The sequence below is a fragment of the Primulina eburnea genome, chromosome 4, assembly GCF_022965805.1.
Source record: "Primulina eburnea isolate SZY01 chromosome 4, ASM2296580v1, whole genome shotgun sequence".
NCBI classification, from domain to species: domain Eukaryota; kingdom Viridiplantae; phylum Streptophyta; class Magnoliopsida; order Lamiales; family Gesneriaceae; genus Primulina; species Primulina eburnea.
The window spans coordinates 30536425-30557566 of NC_133104.1; the positions used below are offsets into that span (position 1 = coordinate 30536425).

The 21142-nt window shown below is 37.4% G+C and overlaps 2 protein-coding genes across 2 annotated transcripts; both read left to right on the plus strand.

The window, feature by feature from the left end:
- The first annotated feature begins 964 nt into the window (after positions 1-964).
- On the plus strand, positions 965-1882 carry LOC140829818 (uncharacterized). Its single transcript, XM_073193106.1, has one exon. The coding sequence runs from the start codon at positions 1123-1125 to the stop codon at positions 1645-1647; it is 525 nt and encodes a 174-aa protein (XP_073049207.1). The 5' UTR covers positions 965-1122; the 3' UTR covers positions 1648-1882.
- A 9459-nt stretch (positions 1883-11341) lies between these two features.
- LOC140830189 (uncharacterized) lies at positions 11342-15004 on the plus strand. The gene is made up of 5 exons (XM_073193474.1): positions 11342-11346; positions 11439-11500; positions 11966-13493; positions 13565-13775; positions 14531-15004. Exons 1-5 carry the CDS (start codon positions 11342-11344, stop codon positions 15002-15004), a joined length of 2280 nt encoding a protein of 759 aa, XP_073049575.1.
- The last annotated feature ends 6138 nt before the right edge of the window (positions 15005-21142 follow it).

Here is a 21142-nt window from a genome sequence, read left to right on the forward strand (position 1 = left end):
CAGCTCCCACGTAGTGTTGGAAGATCAGATCGATCAGCAAATCTACGAGATAAATACGAAAAAATGTTAGTATGAAATAAAAAAAACGAAACTTCGGAAAAACGGACGAGAGTTTAACATCTAACCTGATATAGACGAAATTGTTTAAGAAAAAGATTGGGAAGGGCAGTATAAAAAGAAATATAGCGATGGTTTCTTAAAACCTGTCGCTATATAGCCACGGTTGCGAATAAAACCGTCCCTATATAGCGACAGTTTTAACATGAACTGTCGCCGATCTAGGTCGGCGACGGTTCTATTAAAACAGTCGCTCTACGAGCGACGGAGTTTAAAAACCCGTCGCCGATCTTGGTCGGCGACGGGCTATCTTAATACTGTCGCTATGATAACGACGGGTATAAACAAACCGTTGTTATACTAGCGACGGTTTATTGAAAACCGTTGCTTATCTAATGAGGCGACCGTTTTAAATAAAACCGTCCCTATTTTTTAGCGACCGTGAGACCTAAACCGTCGTTATAATATTGCGACTGTTTTATAAACCGGTCGCCATTTTTGAAATGGCGACGGGTAAAAAACCCGTCGCACAAAATAACGACGGGTTTTTAAAACAGTCGGAATTTTAGCGACGTTTTATCAAAAACCGTCACTAAATAGCGACGGTGTAAATGTAACTGTTAGCGACAATTTGTAGGGAGAATGAGTTAAGATAATGATTTCAAATTATTATTTATAACTGAAAATTTCTATTTACTGATTATAATAATACATCAACGAAAAAAGATTAAGATACTATCTTAACTTAAAATCTATCGACATAATTATCAACATTCATATATAAATTTTTAATTTTAATTAAGTAAACCTAAAGATTTAACCAAATCCTGAATTAAACTTTCCTTCTCTTCGAAGCAAATAAAAAAAAGATTTACCTTTTTTTTCAAAATTTGAAAAATAAATAAACAAAATAGATTCCCATCCTCCACTCAACTACGTCTGACCTCTCCTCTCTCTGCAATCTTCTCCTATTTCCCCTCCGCCTCGCCACCGCCCTCGCATACATTCAAAATTTTCAACCCCGTCGATTTCAATCCAGTTTCTCAGTCAAATCTTCCGTAAAAAATGTCTTCGTTCAATTCCCAGATTCAATCTCTGTTATTAACCCTTTTCATCACTGCATTACTAATCTTCGCACGACCCTTGTCCTCCTCCGCCGCGCTGGAATCTTCACCGGCTCCTCAGCCGTCAGGGGATGATATTTCCCCGCCGAGTCCGAGTCCGAGTCCGAGTCCGAGTTTGAGTCCGAGTCCTTCCCCCTCGCCCATTGTGTTCTCCCCTCCCGCTCCTACGCCGTCAGATCTGTCTCCGCCACCCGCTTCCCAGGCTCCTGCGCCTGGGACAGATGAGAAGAAGTCTCCAACACCGGCCCCGGCTGTGGCGGGTGATGTTAACCAGCGGGATGTGGATGACATGGAGTCGAACGAAGAGTCCTCCGGAGGGATGAGTGGGCCCAAGAAAGCCGGGATTGCGCTTGGAGTCATCGCCGGAGTGTGCATTGTCGGATTTTCCGGTTTCGTCTACAAAAAACGCCAGCAGAATCTCCGCCGCTCGCATTTCGGATCCGCCGCGAGGAGGGATTTTCTGTAACCCCGCATTGATTTGAATTTATTTCAGGAAATGGCCATTACTATAATCGATTGGTGGACGCGAAATCTTGCTTTTATTATTTGATTTGTTTGATATCATTAATTTTTTAACAGATCCCATGGATGCAAGATTGTTTGTTTGTTGAGTTGCTTATGAATTATCTGAGATTTTTTACAATCACTTGGGTAAATTCATATCATTATCTTATATTATATGATTGGCAATGTATTTTGTTCTTAGCACCAATTCGGGTTTAATTTGAGAAATCACGTAACAGCATGTATATTTTGATTTTTTTTTATTTAAAATATAGAGTGACTTGAAAAAGTTTAAGTATAATAAGAAGTATAATTATGAAATTAAATATTTTGGTGTTCTCAAAGGTAAGTTCTCACATTTAATATAATAGTATAAATTATGCCAGCAAAATTTTGAGTTAACCCCTGCTATCGATTAAAAAGGTTTATCAAAATATATATGGTAAATTTTTTAATTTTTTTTATAAAATATCAAATTAAACTATTTTGAATAAAATTGGGTTTCTCTAGTGGCATATTGTCTCACAAAAAACGCGTCAATTTTGTCCATATTTTACGACAAAAAATAGTTTTTTTGGTACAAAAATTAATTTTTTTAATAGATAACTCAAATAAAAGATTTATGTAACAAAATTGATCAATCAGATTGTCTCACAATAATTTTGATGAAATCTAAAACACGTTTTCTTTTGGTTTGAAAGGCTGTCCAACTACATGGTTTGATTGATATTTTTTTTTCCTTTCGTGTTTAAAACAAATTTGAACAAGGAAGAATTTATTGGCTTAGCGGTAAACATTGATGCCTCTAAATCCATATGGTTTTAGGGTTATTTTAGATAAGAAATCCACTCATCCTCGCTGTATAAAAAAAAATGCGGTGTTGTAGTGTGTAGTGTATGTAATTTATTTTATGAGTGGGTCTCATGTGAGACCGTCTCACAAATCTTAATCTGTGATATGGGTCAACCTTATCCATATTCACAATAAAAAGTAATATTCTTAGCATAAAAAGTAATATTTTTTAATGGATAACTCAAATAAAAGATCTGTCTCATACAAGTTTTTTCCGTATTCTACTTAGTTATATGTTCTCAGTTGGAAAATTCGATAGTATGCTAAAAATAATCGAATGAGCAAATTGCGTATTTATTTTAGGGCTGAACCATTTTTTTTATAAATAAATACCCAAACTGCCCAAAAATTAGCGATACACAATTTCTGTAGATGACACGTGTACTTCAAAATCTTCCAAAAAAAAAAAAAAATTCCCCAAACTGCCCAAAAATTAGTGATACACAATTTCTGTAGATGACACGTGTACTTCAAAATCTTCCACTTTAACAAGGCAATTATTTCCTTACCATTTAACACTAAAAGAGAGTTTTCTAATTTGGATTATGTTTTTTTGATGCACCGAGTTAAAATTCATTTGGTCAATATGTATAAAATTTCTAAAATATATCTACACAAACAACAAAAAATAATATGTGATTCATGATTTATGCCAATAAATTTTTCGGGAGAGTAGCATGTGTTGAATTTAAAGATTATTTATAGATTCCCGTTTACCAAAATAATCTTTACCATAAAGTTGGCAAAAAAATTAAAATTTTAAATGATTAAAAAACTTGCAACGTTTTTCCTAAAATTTCGACACTAATTTTTTCACTCAAGACATCTCACATCATCGTCATCATCGCACACTCTTGCTAGTTGTGTGATCGGACTATATTAATGTTAGTTCTCCAAACTAAACGATTTTTTACATTTGTCATCTTTTAAATCAAGATCTAAGATATCCACATTAACAACATTTATCCAAGTTTTCAATGGTCTACACCTCCTACTCTTTATATTAACTTGCCAATTTAAGATATATCTAATTGATGTCGTATTTGGTCTCCCCTTCACATGATCAAACCATGTTAGACGTCTCTCCTTAATTTTATCGTATACGAGGGCTACGCCAAAATAGGTCATAATCATTTTATTTATAATTCTATCTTGGCAAAAACTTGTGTGAGACGGTCTCACGGGTCGAATTTGTGAGACGAATCTTTTATTTGGGTTATCAATGAAAAAATATTACTTTTTATACTAAGGATATTATTTTTATTGTGAATATCAGTAGGGTTGACCCGTCTCACAGATTAAGATCCGTGAGACGGTCTCACATGAGATCCACTCTTCTATCTTTGCACGTGTTTTCACACATTCATATTAATATACGCATAATTGCTATCAACATCTTATGCATATGTAGTTATATAGTGATATATCACTCCGACCCACAAAAAATAGTTGTTCGAACAATAGTTTTATAATATTTTCCTTTCAATATCGTTGTCATCCTTATATCGCATAAAACTCTTGATGTTATCATCAAAATGCATCCATTCTGCTTTAATCTTATAGTCTATATCATCTCCAATAAGATCCTAGTATTTTAGATATATAATAGATTATAAATATAGAAAATTTTCATACTCTGAGACTTCTCGACCTTCAGCCAAAGTTACAAGCTGCTAAATATTTCGTTTTTGATTGAAAAATACCAAAAATTCTGCTATCAAGAATTTCACATCATCTATATAATTTTTGATTTACATAATCTTTAATTTCATATATCAAAACAATATCATCATAAATAAGAGTAAAAAATATGTAAATAAAAAGAAGCCGTTTGTTGAACACCTTCATATGCAAGCATATGAGTAATTTAATTTGCAGATCTTTGACAGTGTTTAATAAGGCGCTAGGAGTTTGAGAGCAAGCTTGTCGAATTTCTTCCACGATTGGAGCTTCAATCGCAAAATGTGTAAGATCATGCACGGCTTTAACCGCCAACAACCGTTAGTTTCAACAATCCAAGGTTGCTTAGAGAAATGGATATCAGCCATAACACCTTCACAATGGCAAAACGTTCTGGAAGATGAAGAGAGCTCAAAACCTTGCACACAACGAACCAATCCAAAAAATATTGTTCAATGTCATCTCGCCCAACTACGCCGAGCACAAAAGAAAGAACCGATGGGAGAACCGATGCATCCACGTTAATTTTAATAAAGCGACGATTTAAAAAAGTTGTTAGAGTAGATGTCATGCAAGCCAACTGTTAGCTAATGAATTTATTGACTCAGTTGTAATAAACAGTCTTTATTTAAATATAATTTATATTTCATGATTTCGGTTTACTTTATCTATATACACATTCAATCATTATAGATAAAGATCTTGATTATACTTTATTACAAATTAATCGTATTACGATCTTGAAACTCATTTGTAAACATTGTATATTCTAAATTTGTTCTTAGTCTATTCAACCGCCAAAAAATAAGGATAAAGGTCTCTTGAGCTGGACACTAGCATCTATGATGTTATATATCGTGTTTCATGGTAAGGGAATAGAGGTGTCTAATCATGCAGATGAATAATCATATAATGATTGTTTGTTCGGTACAACTCTCCCTCAAACTTTCCAACTGGTTATCATTCATCGAGAGGAAAAGTATGTGTTTATGATTATACATAATTAATACTAATGACTCGGGACAATAGTAAGACTCTACATACTTTTATTATGCTTTGACTAGTTTACCGACTCCACGAGGGTCACAAGGTGACAAGGTTGGTGCAATTGCGAAATGTGTAGGAGCCAGTAGAACTCTCATCATAATATGTTCTTTATTTATTCTTTGTTGTCTCGCCCGATGAGCTCAATTCGCCGCTCTCTATAATTCTTTCTTGCCATATTTTAGGTGTCCTAAATGCATACTTCATGGGTCTGTCATTGTACATGCAAACAACCAATTTACACAGTGCTTCTACTTTATCAATGATTTCTCGTAATTTAAGAACAATAGAAACATCAACCGAATGTGTATATATATATATATATATATATATATATATATATATATATATATATATATATATATAAATGGCCATAAGGCAGACTCCCTTCACACTTAATTTCCTTTCTAGAAGCCTGAAAGATACCGTGGGCTCGAATAATCATTATTCAAAAACAATTTGGTCCCTGAAAGTGGCTGTAGAGTCCACTTGGTTCTCCATATTTCACAATATGCGAGTACTAAAAAACAAAGATATGCCAAAGTGGCCAAAATACCAACTCCCCGCTGGATATCAACCTCTTTCTTCTCTTTACTCGCTCCCTATTTCTTTTTATTCCCTTATACTTGGAAAGTACGGCTTTCAATATTTGTAATTTATGCATCTTTTATGTGGTTGGTCATCTAAACTTGTTAGCCAATATGCATTTTCGTCTAGGATCTTGTGTATCTTAAATGGGCCTTCCCAATTTGGGGACCATTTGCTTAAATCTCTGTCCTTTGTTCCTAGTGGTAGTACGTTTTTCACACAATATCTTTTTCTTGGAATATTTTCTTGTTGATTCTTCTGTTGTAGATTCTTTCCACTTTCTGCTTTTGTAACAACAAAGTGTTATATGCATGGATTTTCAGTTTCATCAACTTCTTCTAACTCCATGATCATTGTCTCACCGTAATGTTCATGGGAGAGTACGTTCTGCTTTGCCACTAGCATTGATGGTATCATAATCTCTAATGGCAACACTACATCGTGGCCGAAGGTAAGGGCGAATGGACTTACCACAATTGCAGCCCTTTTAGATGTCGTATACACCCATAACATTTCTGATAGTAGTCTTGGCCAATCTCTGGGATATTCTTCCATCATCTTCTATAGAATATTTATCAACACGTTATTTTATGTCTCAGCATGCTCGTTGACTGTGGGTAATGAGGGGATGAGTTTATCAACTTGAATCTGTAATCTTCTGCGAACTCCCTCATATAAGAACTCGTGAACATAGTTCATTGATCTGTGCTTAGTGACTCTGTAATTCCGAATCTTTGGATGATGTTTTCTTTCAAAAAGTTAATGACATCCTCTTATTTCTGCTTTCTTCAAAGGCACTGCTTCCATCCATTTAGTGAAAAAATCTGTTGCTGAAAGGGTAAACTAATGGCCTTTAGATGACGTGGGTAAATTTTCCCTATTAAGTCCATGTCCCAGCCCTTGAATAGCCATGGTTTGACAACGCTGTTGAGCTCATCTGCCGGAATCCTTTGGATATTTCCATGCCTCTGACATGGTTGGCATCTCTTCACATATCCGATGCAATATTTCAGAATGGATGGCCAGTAGTAACCATACCTTCTTATCAACTATCTCATCTTCACTCCCGATTGATGCGCTCCACAAACTCCCTCGTGAACTTGCTTCATGATCTCCAATGCTTCTGGGAAACCTATACACCTGAGGAACAAGCCATATAGCACTTCCCTGTACAAATCCACTTCTACTAAAACATAATTAAGAGCTCTCATTCTTATACCATGCGAAATATCTCTCTCGAGAGGTTCCAGCACCTGTTTTATGTCATCTCTCCAATCACCAGCTTCTAGTTTATTCTAGCATAACTAGAAGTTAATAAAATTATTTTCAAAAGTGATAAAGAAATAAATATAAAATAAGAGTGGGTCTCATGTGAGACCGTCTCACGGATCTTAATCTGTGAAACGAGTCAACCCTATCCATATTCACAATAAAAAATAATTCTCTTAGCATAATAAAGTAATAATTTTTCATGGATGACCCAAATAAGATATCCATCTCACAAATACGACCCGTGAGACCGTCACAAACAAGTTTTTGTTGATATAATATATATGCATTGTACATTTATTTAATAAATATTTTATTTGATTATTGCAAGACCGAATGCATGCCACTTTACCAAAAATTATTGTTGATAATAATGATATAACTCAAATATTTTAAACTGGACAACCATAATTTAATCGTTTCATACAATAAAGATAATTATTGCACTTAAACAATTATTAAAAAATTCGTTTGTGTATATGTGTGTGTGTGTGTGTGTTTATATATATATATATAAAGTGTTTTTTCAAACCTTTTTTTCCTGAAGAAACATTTTAAATCAGATAGACTTTCGATTTTATAATTGGTTTGATTTTGATCAAAATGCTGATATCATGTCGGATATACAACTAATATCCAATAGCTTGATTTTGTAACAACTTTATCTTTTTGAAAGACATAGCAACGCTTTATTAAAAAAAGCAAACCCCAAGAAAAACAACGTGTACATGCTGGAATTGTAAACCAACGGAGAAACACTGCACTTACAGCTTATTCCTCCTAACTCGATCATACGGACCGTGAACCAACGTCTCGAGACCCATCCTAGGATGTTACGACATTAACTCAAACCCATACAAACGCCCCAAATGACGACGCACTCCAAACAACGCAACACAACCCGTTTACGACATTTAACACAAAAGCTTTTCATACGACTTCTAATGCACCCAAGGACCATCGACACGAAACGAAGTATCAAAACTCATCCCAAAATCATACTCACAATACTTAAACACATCAGCAATAACCCAACGGTTCCAAACGAAGCCTGCAACAATTAAACTTCAAGAACACTTCAAGAACATATTTTCAGAAAATTACAGTTTGAGCAGTTCTACAAAAACAATCATAACTCACTCGTTTCTTATCCATATATTTTGAATTTACTGTCAAATCGAAGATATCAAAAATTTCTACGGTTTATATGTTGTTTTTTCAGAAAATCGACCGAAAAGTCACAGTATTCAAAATGACAGCAAATTTTGAGTTTTCAGATCTAAAATCATTTCAAAATCGATCCAAATAATTTTTCTTAAATTTGTACAACATACATGAATTTTTACATATAATAAACATAAAAATAAATATTATGATGAGATCGATGCATAACGAAATAATATACATGCCTTTTGATATTTAACGTTACTGAAACGACAACACCGAAGCGAGAAAGATACGATGGTTGATCTGGGACGAACGTGGCACGAGTTTTCTGAGAAAACTTAACGAGAATTCTCGGAAAAATTCAGAGGAGAGGGGCGGCTGCTCTTACTCTAAGAACCATAGGTTTTATTCTAAAAAAATATGAAATGAAATGTGTATGTCTGTGTTGTGTGAATAGGCCTGTATTTGTGTGTGTTAGTGGTGTGTGTGCATGAGTTTAGATAGTGGGGAGGGGACTAGGGGTTTTAATTATGGAAAATAAATTGCTTAATTAATAAATAACATGTTAATAAAAATATAATTCCCACACTAATTTTACAAAAACTCCCCTAATTACAATAAATGCACATGTGACAACTCTTTAAAAGTTTAGAATCATAAGATCACTTAATAATTAAATTATGTTTTAAACTGCTAAAAACTTAATAAATCATTTAAAATGCCCCAATCATAATTTAAAATAAAATACCACATTTTGAAATTGCCAAAATCGTCGCCGGTCTCTTTTCCTCGATCCCACATCGAATAATCGCCTGAAACATGAAACTCAAGAAAATATTTTAACGTGCATCACATAAACATAAATAATTTAAAATAATGAAATTTCACTAAATTCATTTTAAACTTAAATAGATAATTTAACAATTTAAATAAATGCATGAGTTTTACGTGTATTGAATTCGGGCTCTACATAAATTTTCTTTTAATTTAATTCGGTTCATCAATTGTGACTTTCGTATCACCTCTATCATATCAATTCTATTCTATGGATCCATCTAATATAACCGCGGTACCCGACGGCAGAGACATCAACGACAACATTACCCGTCCATTGAGCCTTGGCCTCAGCTCATAATATCTCATATAATCGTATTAGTCACAACCAACTCACATCCTTTAAAACGTGTCATCATATTCATAACTTATTAAAATCATGCATATACGTAAATTTCCTTAAAATCAAGCATGCAACGTATTTCATAAATTCATAAAAAATCAAATACATGATAATATAAACATGCCAAAAACGTGCTTAGGGCGCTGACAGGACTAAAAACTCAACTCGGTGCAAAATGACTATTTTGCCTCTGGAAACCCTAATTGACCATTTTATCCTTGGAAACCTAATTGGCCATTTTACACCCGAACCCTTAAATTTCGTTCCGAAGTCAACCAAACTCGTCAAAACATATTTATAATAATTTCATAGGCATAAATTCGAGTCTGTTTCAAAATTTACACGGTTTGATTTAAAACTTGGACCGGGGTGTAATGCCTGAAGTAAATATCACAAGTTGTTGATTTAGTAATGTGAGATTACTAAATAATTAATGAATTTTAAAGAATGAAATATGACATATCTTGATCATATGAAGTCCAAATGATTTGAAATTTGGATATACCGTAGAAAACTCAAAGATATAGAAGTTTCATGTTTTGAGTTTTGAAAAATTTGATCGTTTGACTGGTCTAAAAGGATGTACCGGTGTTAAAATGTTAAATATTATATATTATATTATATTATATTATATTATATTAATATAATATAATATTAATATAATATAATATAAAATAAAAAATTTTAAAAAAAAAGATAAGATAAAGTTGAAACTCACTTACGTGAGTTTCAATATTTTCAGAGAAAGCAGAGTAGCGAAAACGAGAGAATATGAACAAAAGTTTTCGATTTTATTCTTTTCAATCGTGTGATTTATCGGTTTATCCAATCGACGAACCGATTTCAGTTCTGGAATCGTTGACACGAGGTCTTCGATTTGAGGTACAAATTATATAGTTTTGGTGATGTTTGAAATTCGTCGATTTCTGGAATAAATCTGATAAATTGTTAAATCATACTGAAATTGAATATTGTTGAGTAGTGTATGATTTTAAAGAAGTATAGAAGATTATAGTGATGTTGTTTAGAATTATTCCTAATTTATTATAATTAGGGATTTTTAGTCGTTGAATTAAAATTTGGTGAATTGTTTGTCAGTTGTTATTAATTCTGATTATATATTCGGAGTCTACGAAGTATAGGCTACACGTTGATATAAAGTTTTCGTAATTTGACGGATGTTGTAAAATAGCCTATTATTTGAAGTTAATTAATTAGGGTGTATTTGATGGTAGTATTGTGAATTAAATACACCAGAATATTAAATTGTTGAACAATACGAATTTATAATCGAGTTTTATATTTTGTTGAATTAATTGTTGTTGGGCTATTTGATGTTATATATTGAGGCTGTTATAACTGTGTTGATACGGTGATAATGATCTGATAATTATTGTTGAATTATTTAGATACTTCACAAGCCTCGGGATCAAAGAAATAGCCAGATTGTATATACACTCGATTATCAGGTACGTGTTGACGTACGAGCATATGTTGTTATTGTTTAGTATTGATGAATACTATTGCGTTCAACAATGATAAATCACCGGAATTGGGTGATTTGATATTATATTTGTTGTTGTTTATTATTGTTGATATTGTTGACTATTTTTGTTGGGAGACTTCTCGTTGATGTTGTCACGTTGATGTTGTTCGTTCAACGATATTGCTGTCGCCGGAGTTGGGGTGCGACGTATCGTTGATGTTGTTATTCGTTCGATGATATTGCTGTCGCCGGGGTTGTGGTGCGACGTATCGTCGATGTTGTTGTTCGTTCGACGATATTGCTGTTGCCGGTGTTGGGGTGCGACGTATCGTCGATGTTGTTGCATTGTGATGTTGTTGAGGTTGTTGTTGGCTGATTGTCCAGAAACGGCAAATGGGGTATTTCTATTATGATTTCAGTTATATTTTATGTTGTTAATATAACTGTTATGTATTACGATGATGATTGTTGTATATGCTCACCCTTTTAGGGCTGTTTCTGTTGGGCAGGTTACAGGACTATACGTGAGACATGATAGTGGTGAAGGACTAGGTGTGTCTAGTCAAACAGTCCTGTAGTTGATAGTAGATAGAGACAGTATAGCTTATTGTCTTATTTGAGTTGTATGTGTGTATTTATTATATTGTTTCTGCTACACTGACGTAGATAGTGGGGTGGTTGCACTATTTTGTCGTATATGCATTATATTATTACGTCGTCGAAAAGAAAATTTTTATGCATATGACGTCACCTGTTGAAAGATTATGTGGCGAGGTTTGGGGCGCCACATTGGTGGTATCAGAGCATATGTTAGATGTCTGGGATGGTTAGGAGTTGGGTTTGTAATGAGAGAGTTGGATAGCGATATTATCTGCGTGTGTCTGTGCATTTGACTTGTTTTGATGATTTCTTGATAGATGGATTGTTCTTTAGTTGCGTGTGCTTTCGTGTGAAAGGTGTGATGATGATTACTGGATTGTAATTGTTAAATGTTATGATTAACAATTTGATTTCCAGTGATGGCAGCTAGAGAACAGGTACATCCACACGAGGAAACAGACGAGGTTGACAGTGGGTTTGGACAGATGAATCCATTGCCACCTCCTCCTATGGGACAGGCACCTGCAGATCAGCCTTTATTACCTGGTGTGTTGACTTTGGCACAGTTCAGCAGTTATTTTCCGTCGAGATTTGATAGTTCTGAGACTGGTGAGCGAGCAGAGGAGTGGATTGAGAGGATAGAGCAGATATTTGTGACCGCTCTGTGTGCTAGGTCTGCTTGGTTACGATTGGCTACATTTCAGCTTTCGCGGAATGTATTATTGTTGTGGCAGACGACTGAGTCCGGATTGAGAGCTCAGGGTCATACTGTTGATTGGGATGTATTTCGATCTCGTTTTCTTGATAAATATTTTTCTATAGCAGCCAGACAGAAGAAAGAGAAAGAATTCGAGGATTTGAGACAGGGTAGTATGTCTGTTGCTGAGTATGAGTCTCGGTATTCTGCATTGCTGAAATATGTGCCACATATTGCTACGAATGTTCATGCTAAGATGAGGCACTTCTTGAAAGGGTTGAAGTTAGAGTTGTTTGATCGTGTTCAGTCAAACAACCCGGTATCATTTGAGGATGCAGTGATGAGGGCTGAGATGGCTGAGTTGGTTATGCAGGAGTATGGGGCTCAGGGACGATTATCAGAGCCGACTAGGGAGTCATTGCGACCTCAGGGACAGTCTTTTAAATATCAGAAGGGTTCATCTTCTTCTTCAGCATCATCTGGGAAGCGTCGATTTGATTCACGACGTGTTGAGAGTCGTGGGGGCAGTTCTCAGTCTGTTCAGGGGAAGAGAGGAGAGTCCAGAGCAGTGAGATGTTTTCGTTGTGGAGGACCCCATCTGATCAGAGAGTGTACACAGACCGAGATCACATGTTTTGAGTGTGGCGGTGTGGGCCATATAGCCAGACAGTGTCCTAGTCATGAGGGACAGCGAGAGCCTAGGAGTGCTAGAGGTAGATCCTCAGAGAGAGGAGGACGACAGCCTCAGCAGTTTACACCACGACCTTCTGGAGGACAGCCACGTATGCAGGGAGCTGGTCTGCCTCAGGCAAAGGTGTATGCTTTGACACGAGAGCAGGCAGAGGAGGCACGAGAGGAGATGATAGCGGGTAAGTGTTATTTATGTTCTTATCCTGCTTATATTCTTATTGATACTGGTGCCTCGCATACATTTATATCGAAGAGGTTTGTGGTTGAGCATCATATGCGCTCGTCTCCATTGTCTATGCCTCTTTCTGTTTCGACACCTTCTGGAGTTGATATATCAGTTGTATCGATGATATCAGATGGTATTATTTCTTATGAGGGCTATGAGCTGAGATCTGATATGATTATTTTAGATATGACTAATTTTGATTGTATTGTGGGAATTAATGTGCTGAGGAGATATTGTGCGACTGTTGATTGTTATCAGCGGGTAGTATATTTTTACACAGATGAGAAAGAGCGTTGGACCTTTTATGGTAAAGGTTCTCGTCCTTGTGTTCCGTTGGTATCTGCCATCCGGATGTCTCGGTTATTGGAGCATGGACATGAGGGTTATCTTATTTATGCTGTAGATGTGACAGAGAAGAAGAAGGAGGTGGAATAGAGGAGATACCTATAGTTGCTGAGTTTGCTGATGTATTTCCTGATGAGAGCAAGTTGCAGGACTTGTTGGACAAGGGATACATTCGCCCTAGTGTATCGCCTTGGGGTGCACCAGTCTTATTTGTAAGAAAGAAAGATGGAACGATGCGGCTTTGTAATGACTATCGACAGCTGAATAAGGTAACGATTAAGAATAATATCCCCTCCCTCGTATTGATGATTTGTTTGATCAGTTACAGGGAACATCAGTATATTCGAAGATTGATTTGAGGTCAGGATATCATCAGATACGAGTTAGAGAGGAGGATATTCAGAAGACAGCATTCAGGACCAGATATGTGCATTACGAGTTTTTTGTTATGCCATTTGGGTTGACGAATGCTCCAGCTGTGTTCATGAGTTTGATGAACAGGGTATTTCAACCTTATCTTGATCGATTTGTTATTGTGTTTATTGATGATATATTGATATATTCCAGGAGTGAGGCTGAGCATGTTGGGCATTTGCGTTCAGTGTTACAGGTGCTGCGAGATAAATAGTTGTATGTCAAACTCAGTAAATGTGAGTTTTGGTTGGATCAAGTGGTCTTCTTGGGTCATGTTATATCGAGAGATGGGATTTCTGTTGATCCAACGAAGGTCGAAGCCGTGTTACAGTGGTCCGCACCTACATCTGTACCAGAGATCCGTAGTTTCTTGGGTTTAGCAGGTTATTATCGTCGATTTATCGAGGGGTTTTCAAAGATTGCTAAACCTTTGACACAGTTGACCCAGAAAGGTGTGCGATTTCAGTGGTCTGAAGCATGCGAGAGGAGTTTTCAGGAGTTGAAGCTCCGACTGACGACTGCACCGGTGTTATCAATTCCTACAGAAAACGAAAGGTTTGTTGTTTATACTGATGCATCATTACATGGTTTAGGATGTGTTTTGATGCAGGATCGACATGTTGTGGCATATGCCTCGAGACAACTGAAACCACACGAAACAAGGTACCCTGTGCATGACTTGGAGTTGGCAGCCATTATCTTTGCCTTGAAGATATGGCGACACTATTTATACGGTACCTCGTTTACGATTTATAATGATCATAAGAGCTTGAGATTTCTGTTTACACAGACAGAGTTGAATATGAGACATAGACGATGGCTAGATTTGTTAAAGGATTATGACTGTGAAATTGAATATCATCCTGGTCGAGCCAATCTTACAGCTGATGCATTGAGCCGTAAAGTGAGTTGTACAGCAGAGGATGTGAGTCGTTTATCAGCTATGATGATGTCTTGTTGTTCCTTGGGATATGATTTTGATATCTCGACGACTCCTATCCAGGTATCTACCTTATTAGCTGAACCTGATATATATGGTTGTATTCGTGATGCACAGATGACAGACGAGAGAGTTCATCGATGAAAAGAGTTAGTTTCTCAGAAACAAGATACTCATTTTAGAGTGGCTGATGATGGCAGCTTGAGGATGAATGATAGATGGGTAGTTCCTGATATATCTGAGTTGCGCCAGGGCCTGTTGCGGCATGCACATTGTAGTCGATAATCTATCCACCCTGGTGGCAAGAACATGTATAAGGGTCTACGTTCTCAGTTTTGGTGGAAGGGAATGAAACGTGATGTGATTGATTTTGTACGTCGATGCCTCAATTTTCAATAGATCAAAGCTGGGAGGAAAAGGCCAGGAGGTGAATTGAGGAGTTTAGAAGTACCGACTTGGAAATGGGAGCACATATCGATGGATTTTGTGACTCATTTGCCAAGAAGCACTGGAACTATTGATACTATTTGGGTGATTGTTGATCGATTGACGAAAGGTGCACATTTTATACCCTATACCATGAGTAGTACGTACTTGACGATGTCACAGTTGTATATACGAGAGATCGTACGGTTGCATGGGATTCCAGTGTCTATTATTTCTGATAGAGATCCTCGATTTACTTCTCATTTTTGGGAAGGATTGCAGACTGCGATGGGGACAAAGTTGAGATTGAGTACAGCTTATCATCCTCAGATAGATGGTCAGACTGAGCGTAATATTCAGACGCTTGAGGATATGTTGCGTGCTTATGTTATGGATTTTAAATCTGCTTGGCAGTCATCTATTCCATTGGTAGAGTTTGCGTATAACAATAGTTATCAGAGTAATATTCAGATGGATCCATTTGAGGCATTGTATGGGAGACGTTGTAGATCTCCGTTATACTGGGATGATGTTGATCGAGCTGCAGTTACCGGTCCTGATATGATTCATGAGATGGAACAGAAAGTAAAGTTGATACATCAACGATTGAAGGCAGCTCAAGATAGATAGGCCGCCTATGCAAATAAAAGACGAAAACCATTAGAATTTCAGCAGGGCGATCGAGTATTTTTGAAAGTTTCTCCTTTTCGTGGCACAGTGCAATTTGGTATGAAAGGAAAGTTGGCACCAAGGTATGTTGGCCCGTATGAGATATTACAGCGGATAGGCACTTTGGCTTATCGATTGGCTCTACCTCCATCTTTATCTGGTATTCATGATGTCTTTCATGTGTCGATGTTGCGGAAGTATGAGCCAGACCCTTCACATGTGTTAGATATTTCTGAGGTTCAGTTAGATCCTGATGTGTCTTATGTTGAGAGACCAGTTTGTATTTTGGATCGATCTGAACGGAAGCTTCGTAGTAAGCTTATACCGATGGTGAAGGTTCAGTGGGAACATAGAGGTGTCGAAGAGGCCACTTGGGAGACAGAGCGGCATATGAGAGAGCTCTACCCCTACTTATTTTGATGGTATGACGTATCTTTATTTATGCATGTTATTACTGTTGTTGATTAATTTCGGGGTCGAAATTCATTTAAGGGGGTAGAAATGTAATGCCTGAAGTAAATATCACAAGTTGTTGATTTAGTAATGTGAGATTACTAAATAATTAATGAATTTTAAAGAATGAAATATGACATATCTTGATCATATGAAGTCCAAATGATTTGAAATTTGGATATACTGATAAGTGCAAGTTTTGCACTTAATTTATATTAGAATCCATTTTGAATTATGCTTGTTTCGAACAGAATTATGCGTTTTTTGGTTTGTTTTTGTTGTCATTTCAGGAATGGTGAAAATATCGATCACGAAGCCAAGTGAACCAAGAGAACAATGAAATGCCATGAACCCTCGGACAGAACCTCGCGCGCGCCCGCGCGAGATCACGCGCAGCCGCGCGCAATGAGATGCATGATGATCGACAGTGGTGCGCGCGCCATCGCGCCAACTCTTGCGCACTCGCGCGCACCGATACAAGCGAATGACCAGTGGTGCGCGCGCCACAGCGCCAAAACACGCGCTATCGCGCGCACAAAGATGCAGCAGAAAACCCGAGAGCAGACACGCCATCGCGCCAACTCTCGCGCACCCGCGCGAGCTAGCACTCGGCAGATGAGCAACACCATGCGCGCCACTTCATGCGCCATAGCGCGCGCCGCGAGTCCAGAAATGTATAAAAAGCGCGATTCTTAGGTCATTGAGGGGGGACGCAGCCGTCACGGGAGAAATACCTAGGAGAGCTAAAGAACTCAGAGACGAAGATCCGGAACGCGAAGATCGATCACAGATACGAAGAACGACGGATCTGGACACAGAGACGACACTTCGGATTTGTCTTTTATCTTTCGTTTTTATATTTTCGTGTAACTCAATGTCTGAATCAACAAACATGCATTGTGTTTATCTAGATTTCGTGATGAACTAAATTCCCATTCTAGAGAATGACGTAACTCTGTTGATACGATGACTTGACACCGTTGTTTATGTGATTGAATTCCGCTTTCGTTTAATTGTGTTCTCTGCGTTTACTGCACTGCAATTTACTGGCCATAAATTGTTTGTTGTTTGATTAATCTTATAACTCGGGAGAGGGACTAGGATTATAGATCATTAGAGACACATCGTTGAATGTTTATAGCGTTCGGAAGGCGTATAACTTTAGCGAGGCCTAGTAAGAACATTGTATGCGCTTATCTATGAAACGTAGATTCTAATTAGGAATAATTGAATCGAAGTTGATAGATACACTTTATTCGTCACTTGGAAAAGGGGGAATAAAACAATCTAAGTGTTCTTGGCCATTAATCGATTGGAATTCAGGAATATAAATTAAACTGTGAATAATTATCGTGGAAACTTTGTGAAATCATTTCTCTAGATACTTTCTCTCATTATTATCTCTCAATCCGGTGATTTAATTTATTCATTGCTTTCAATTAATTCGTTTAAACAAACAAAACTGATTATTGATTTTTCTAGATAAAGTCTAGGCTATTTTAATTACAAGAATTGATATACATTTTTATACACACTCCTCGAGGGATCGATACCTATACTCTAACCAGTACTAAAACTTGACACCGTATACTTGCGGTAGTGAAAACACGCAACAAGTTTTGGCGCCGTTGCCGGGGAGTGTCAAATTTGAATTTATATCAGTATTGTTACCAAGTAGACTTGACTTTAATTTAGAGTTTATTTTTATTGTTTTACTTTGTTATTTTATAATCTTCTCTGTTTTTACAGTGCATGCGAAAATATACAAATCCCGACTTGCTGGTTTTTGATCCTGAAATCGAAAGAACTGCCAGGAGATTAAGGAAAGCAAGACGAGAGGAGATTAAAGAAATGGCCGAAAACAGAGATCATCAGAACGAGCTCCCACGAGAGGTGCCAATCTGAGAACATTTCCGCCCAGTCATTAACGCTCACTATTCTGGAATAGCTCGTGGAACCATTGCTGCTAATAACTTCGAGCTAAAGCCCGCACTGATCAACATGGTTCAACAGAACCAGTTTGGAGGTGCAGCCACAGCAGATCCCCATCTTCATCTCAGGACTTTTCTAGAGATCACGGACACGGTAAAAATTAATGGTGTTTCTGACGAAATTATTCGATTGTGTTTGTTTCCGTTTTCTCTCAGGGATCAGGCAAGGAGCTGGCTCCAATCTCTGCCGCTAGGGAGTATTACTACATGGGCAGATTTGGTCACAAAATTTCTGTCAAAGTATTTTCCTCCTGCCAAGTCTGCTCAGCTGAAAATAGACATCACTAACTTCAGGCAGAGGGAATTTGAAGTGTTATATGAGGCTTGGGAGAGATACAAAGAACTGCTCAGAAAGTGTCCGAATCATGGATATGCAGAATGGGTTCAGATTGAGCTCTTTTACAATGGTCTGGATGGGCCAACGAGAGGCAATGTGGATGCAGCCGCCGGAGGTACTATTTTTTCTAAAACACCTGATGAAGCTTATGAATTACTTGAACAGATGACCATCAACAGTTATCAGTGGCCAAGTGAGAGATCAGGAGTACAGAGAACAGCTGGAGTGTATGCCGTGGATCCAATCACATCACTTACTGCACAGGTTTCAGCATTGACCACACAGATTGCAGCAATGAACAAAGCAGGCCAGTCTACGTCTGATGTAGCACTGGTGACTGCCGAAGAGTCGCCTATTCCTGAAGAAGTGCAATACATCAACAACAAGAACTTTGGAGGCTTTGGCGGATATCGAGGTAACCCTCCCCCTAACACTTATCACCCTGGTTTGCGAAACCATGAAAACTTTTCTTATGCAAACAATAAGAATGTGTTGAATCCTCCACCGGGGTTCAACACATCAAATGGGGAAGGGAAGCCATCATTTGAAGATTTAGTTGGAACGTTTGTGGTTGAATCTGGTAAAAGGATGTCTAGAACTGAGTCTAGACTGGACAACCTTGAGACACACATGGCGAGCATTGGTGCGACATTGAAAATCCTGGAGTCACAAGTGGGGCAGATAACGAATGCACTTACGTCTCAACCGTCAGGCGTAGTACAAAAGACTGCAGATCCAAATCTGAGAGAGGTGAATGCCATTTTTATGCAGCATGAGGAGATTGGTATGTTAGGCAGCGAAGAGAAGGAGGTTGAACTCACACAAGTTCCGAATGAAAAGCCAACTCCAAGCAAAAGAACCCGAGGTAAGAAATCTGAGAGGTATGAGTTAAATCAATGCATTGATATTTCTTTACTTCCCTACCCCCAGAGATATTTACAATTACAGGCTGAGTTTCAAAAAAAAAAGGTCTTGAAGATCTCAAGAACCTACACTCTAACATTCAGTCTACAGAGAAAGAAGAGGTGGCAATCACTGGAGGAGAGAATAAGGGCATGCAAGGAAGTCTTCCTCAGAAGCTGCAAGACCCCGGAGAATTTGTTATACCATGTGAAATAAGGGGGCAATTAGTGGAAAAAGCTATATGTGATTCGGGAGCGAGCGTGAATGTAATGCCAAGTTTTCTCTACGAGAAACTTGGACTGAGTGTGATCAAACCCACAGGACTAAGTTTGCAAATGGCGGATAAATCGATCAGGACACCGCTAGGTGTTGTGGAAGATGTTGAACTTAAGATTGATAAAATAAGGCTTTTAACTGATTTTGTGGTGCTTGACATGGGGAACAGTCAGAATGTTCGTGCTATTTTAGGACGACCATTTTTGGCTACTGCAGGAGCTATTATTGACGTGAAACGAAGAAAGATGACCATGGAAGTTGAAGGTCAGCTTGTGGAAATAAAGGCATCCAAGATAGCATACAATCCACCATGAACAGGATGGGTATAGTCGGGCTGATGACGTTAAACCAAGCGCTGTGTGGGAGGCAACCCACAATTTATTTTCTTTAGCATTCATTTTGTTTTTATTATTTTATTTTATTTTACGTCCTGAGTTGTTAATTTTACCCACCACCGGATCTATCACCGCCGCTGCCCATGGAAATGGATGACTCAGATGCTGCGGACAACAACTCGAGCCCCGAGTTCTGACATTCGGGAGCGAGGTATGTGTTGTCATATTCTTTATTTCTATACATTGAGGACAATGCATACTTTAAGTTTGGGGGGTAACAAATTGCTTGTTAGAATTTTTCTGAATTTTTTTTTTATTTTGCACAGTAGTTAGTTTGATTTTTTTATTATTATTTTTATTATTGCATTCTATATTTGTTAGGAAAAGTCATGTAAGTAAAATGTGTGACCGATGATGAAAACTTAATTGCGATCCTGAAATTTATATGTGTCATGAGAACCTAAGCGTCACAAATATTTTGCACTGTCATGTTTATTGATACTATTGTTGCTTAGAGACAAGTTGTATGCCTGTGATGCTAAACAGACGACGGATATCTGATTTTTGGTAATTCTTGCATGACATTGATTGACACTTTTACAAACATAGAAATGATCTAGGCGGTTTTTCACAATATCTTTGGGCCTGTTTTCTTTGTTACTGTCAATTGTAGCCCTTTGAGACTCGAAGTTTTTGAGATGCTTAAATTTTCTTCGTGCACCTATTTCATATATCATTTTTGCTGAAAATTGCATGTGATTGGTTTGTATGAGTTGACTAATGGGTTGACGGAAGTCTAGAACTTGTTTGAACACTTTTCGAGGCGAAATACGGATAACATGTGACATAGGAATGATTTAGGCGATCTTTGGAACCGTTTTGAGCCTTCGAG

Bases quoted from the DNA above. Each gene is read 5' to 3' on its own strand.
- LOC140830189 (XM_073193474.1), top strand. The intron at 13,494-13,564 runs GTTGGTATCTGC...TTTATGCTGTAG, and splicing joins GGTTCTCGTCCTTGTGTTCC to ATGTGACAGAGAAGAAGAAG. The intron at 13,776-14,530 runs GTAACGATTAAG...GTTTTGATGCAG, and splicing joins ACTATCGACAGCTGAATAAG to GATCGACATGTTGTGGCATA.
- LOC140829818 (XM_073193106.1), top strand. From the start codon at position 1,123: ATGTCTTCGTTCAATTCCCAGATTCAATCTCTGTTATTAACCCTTTTC.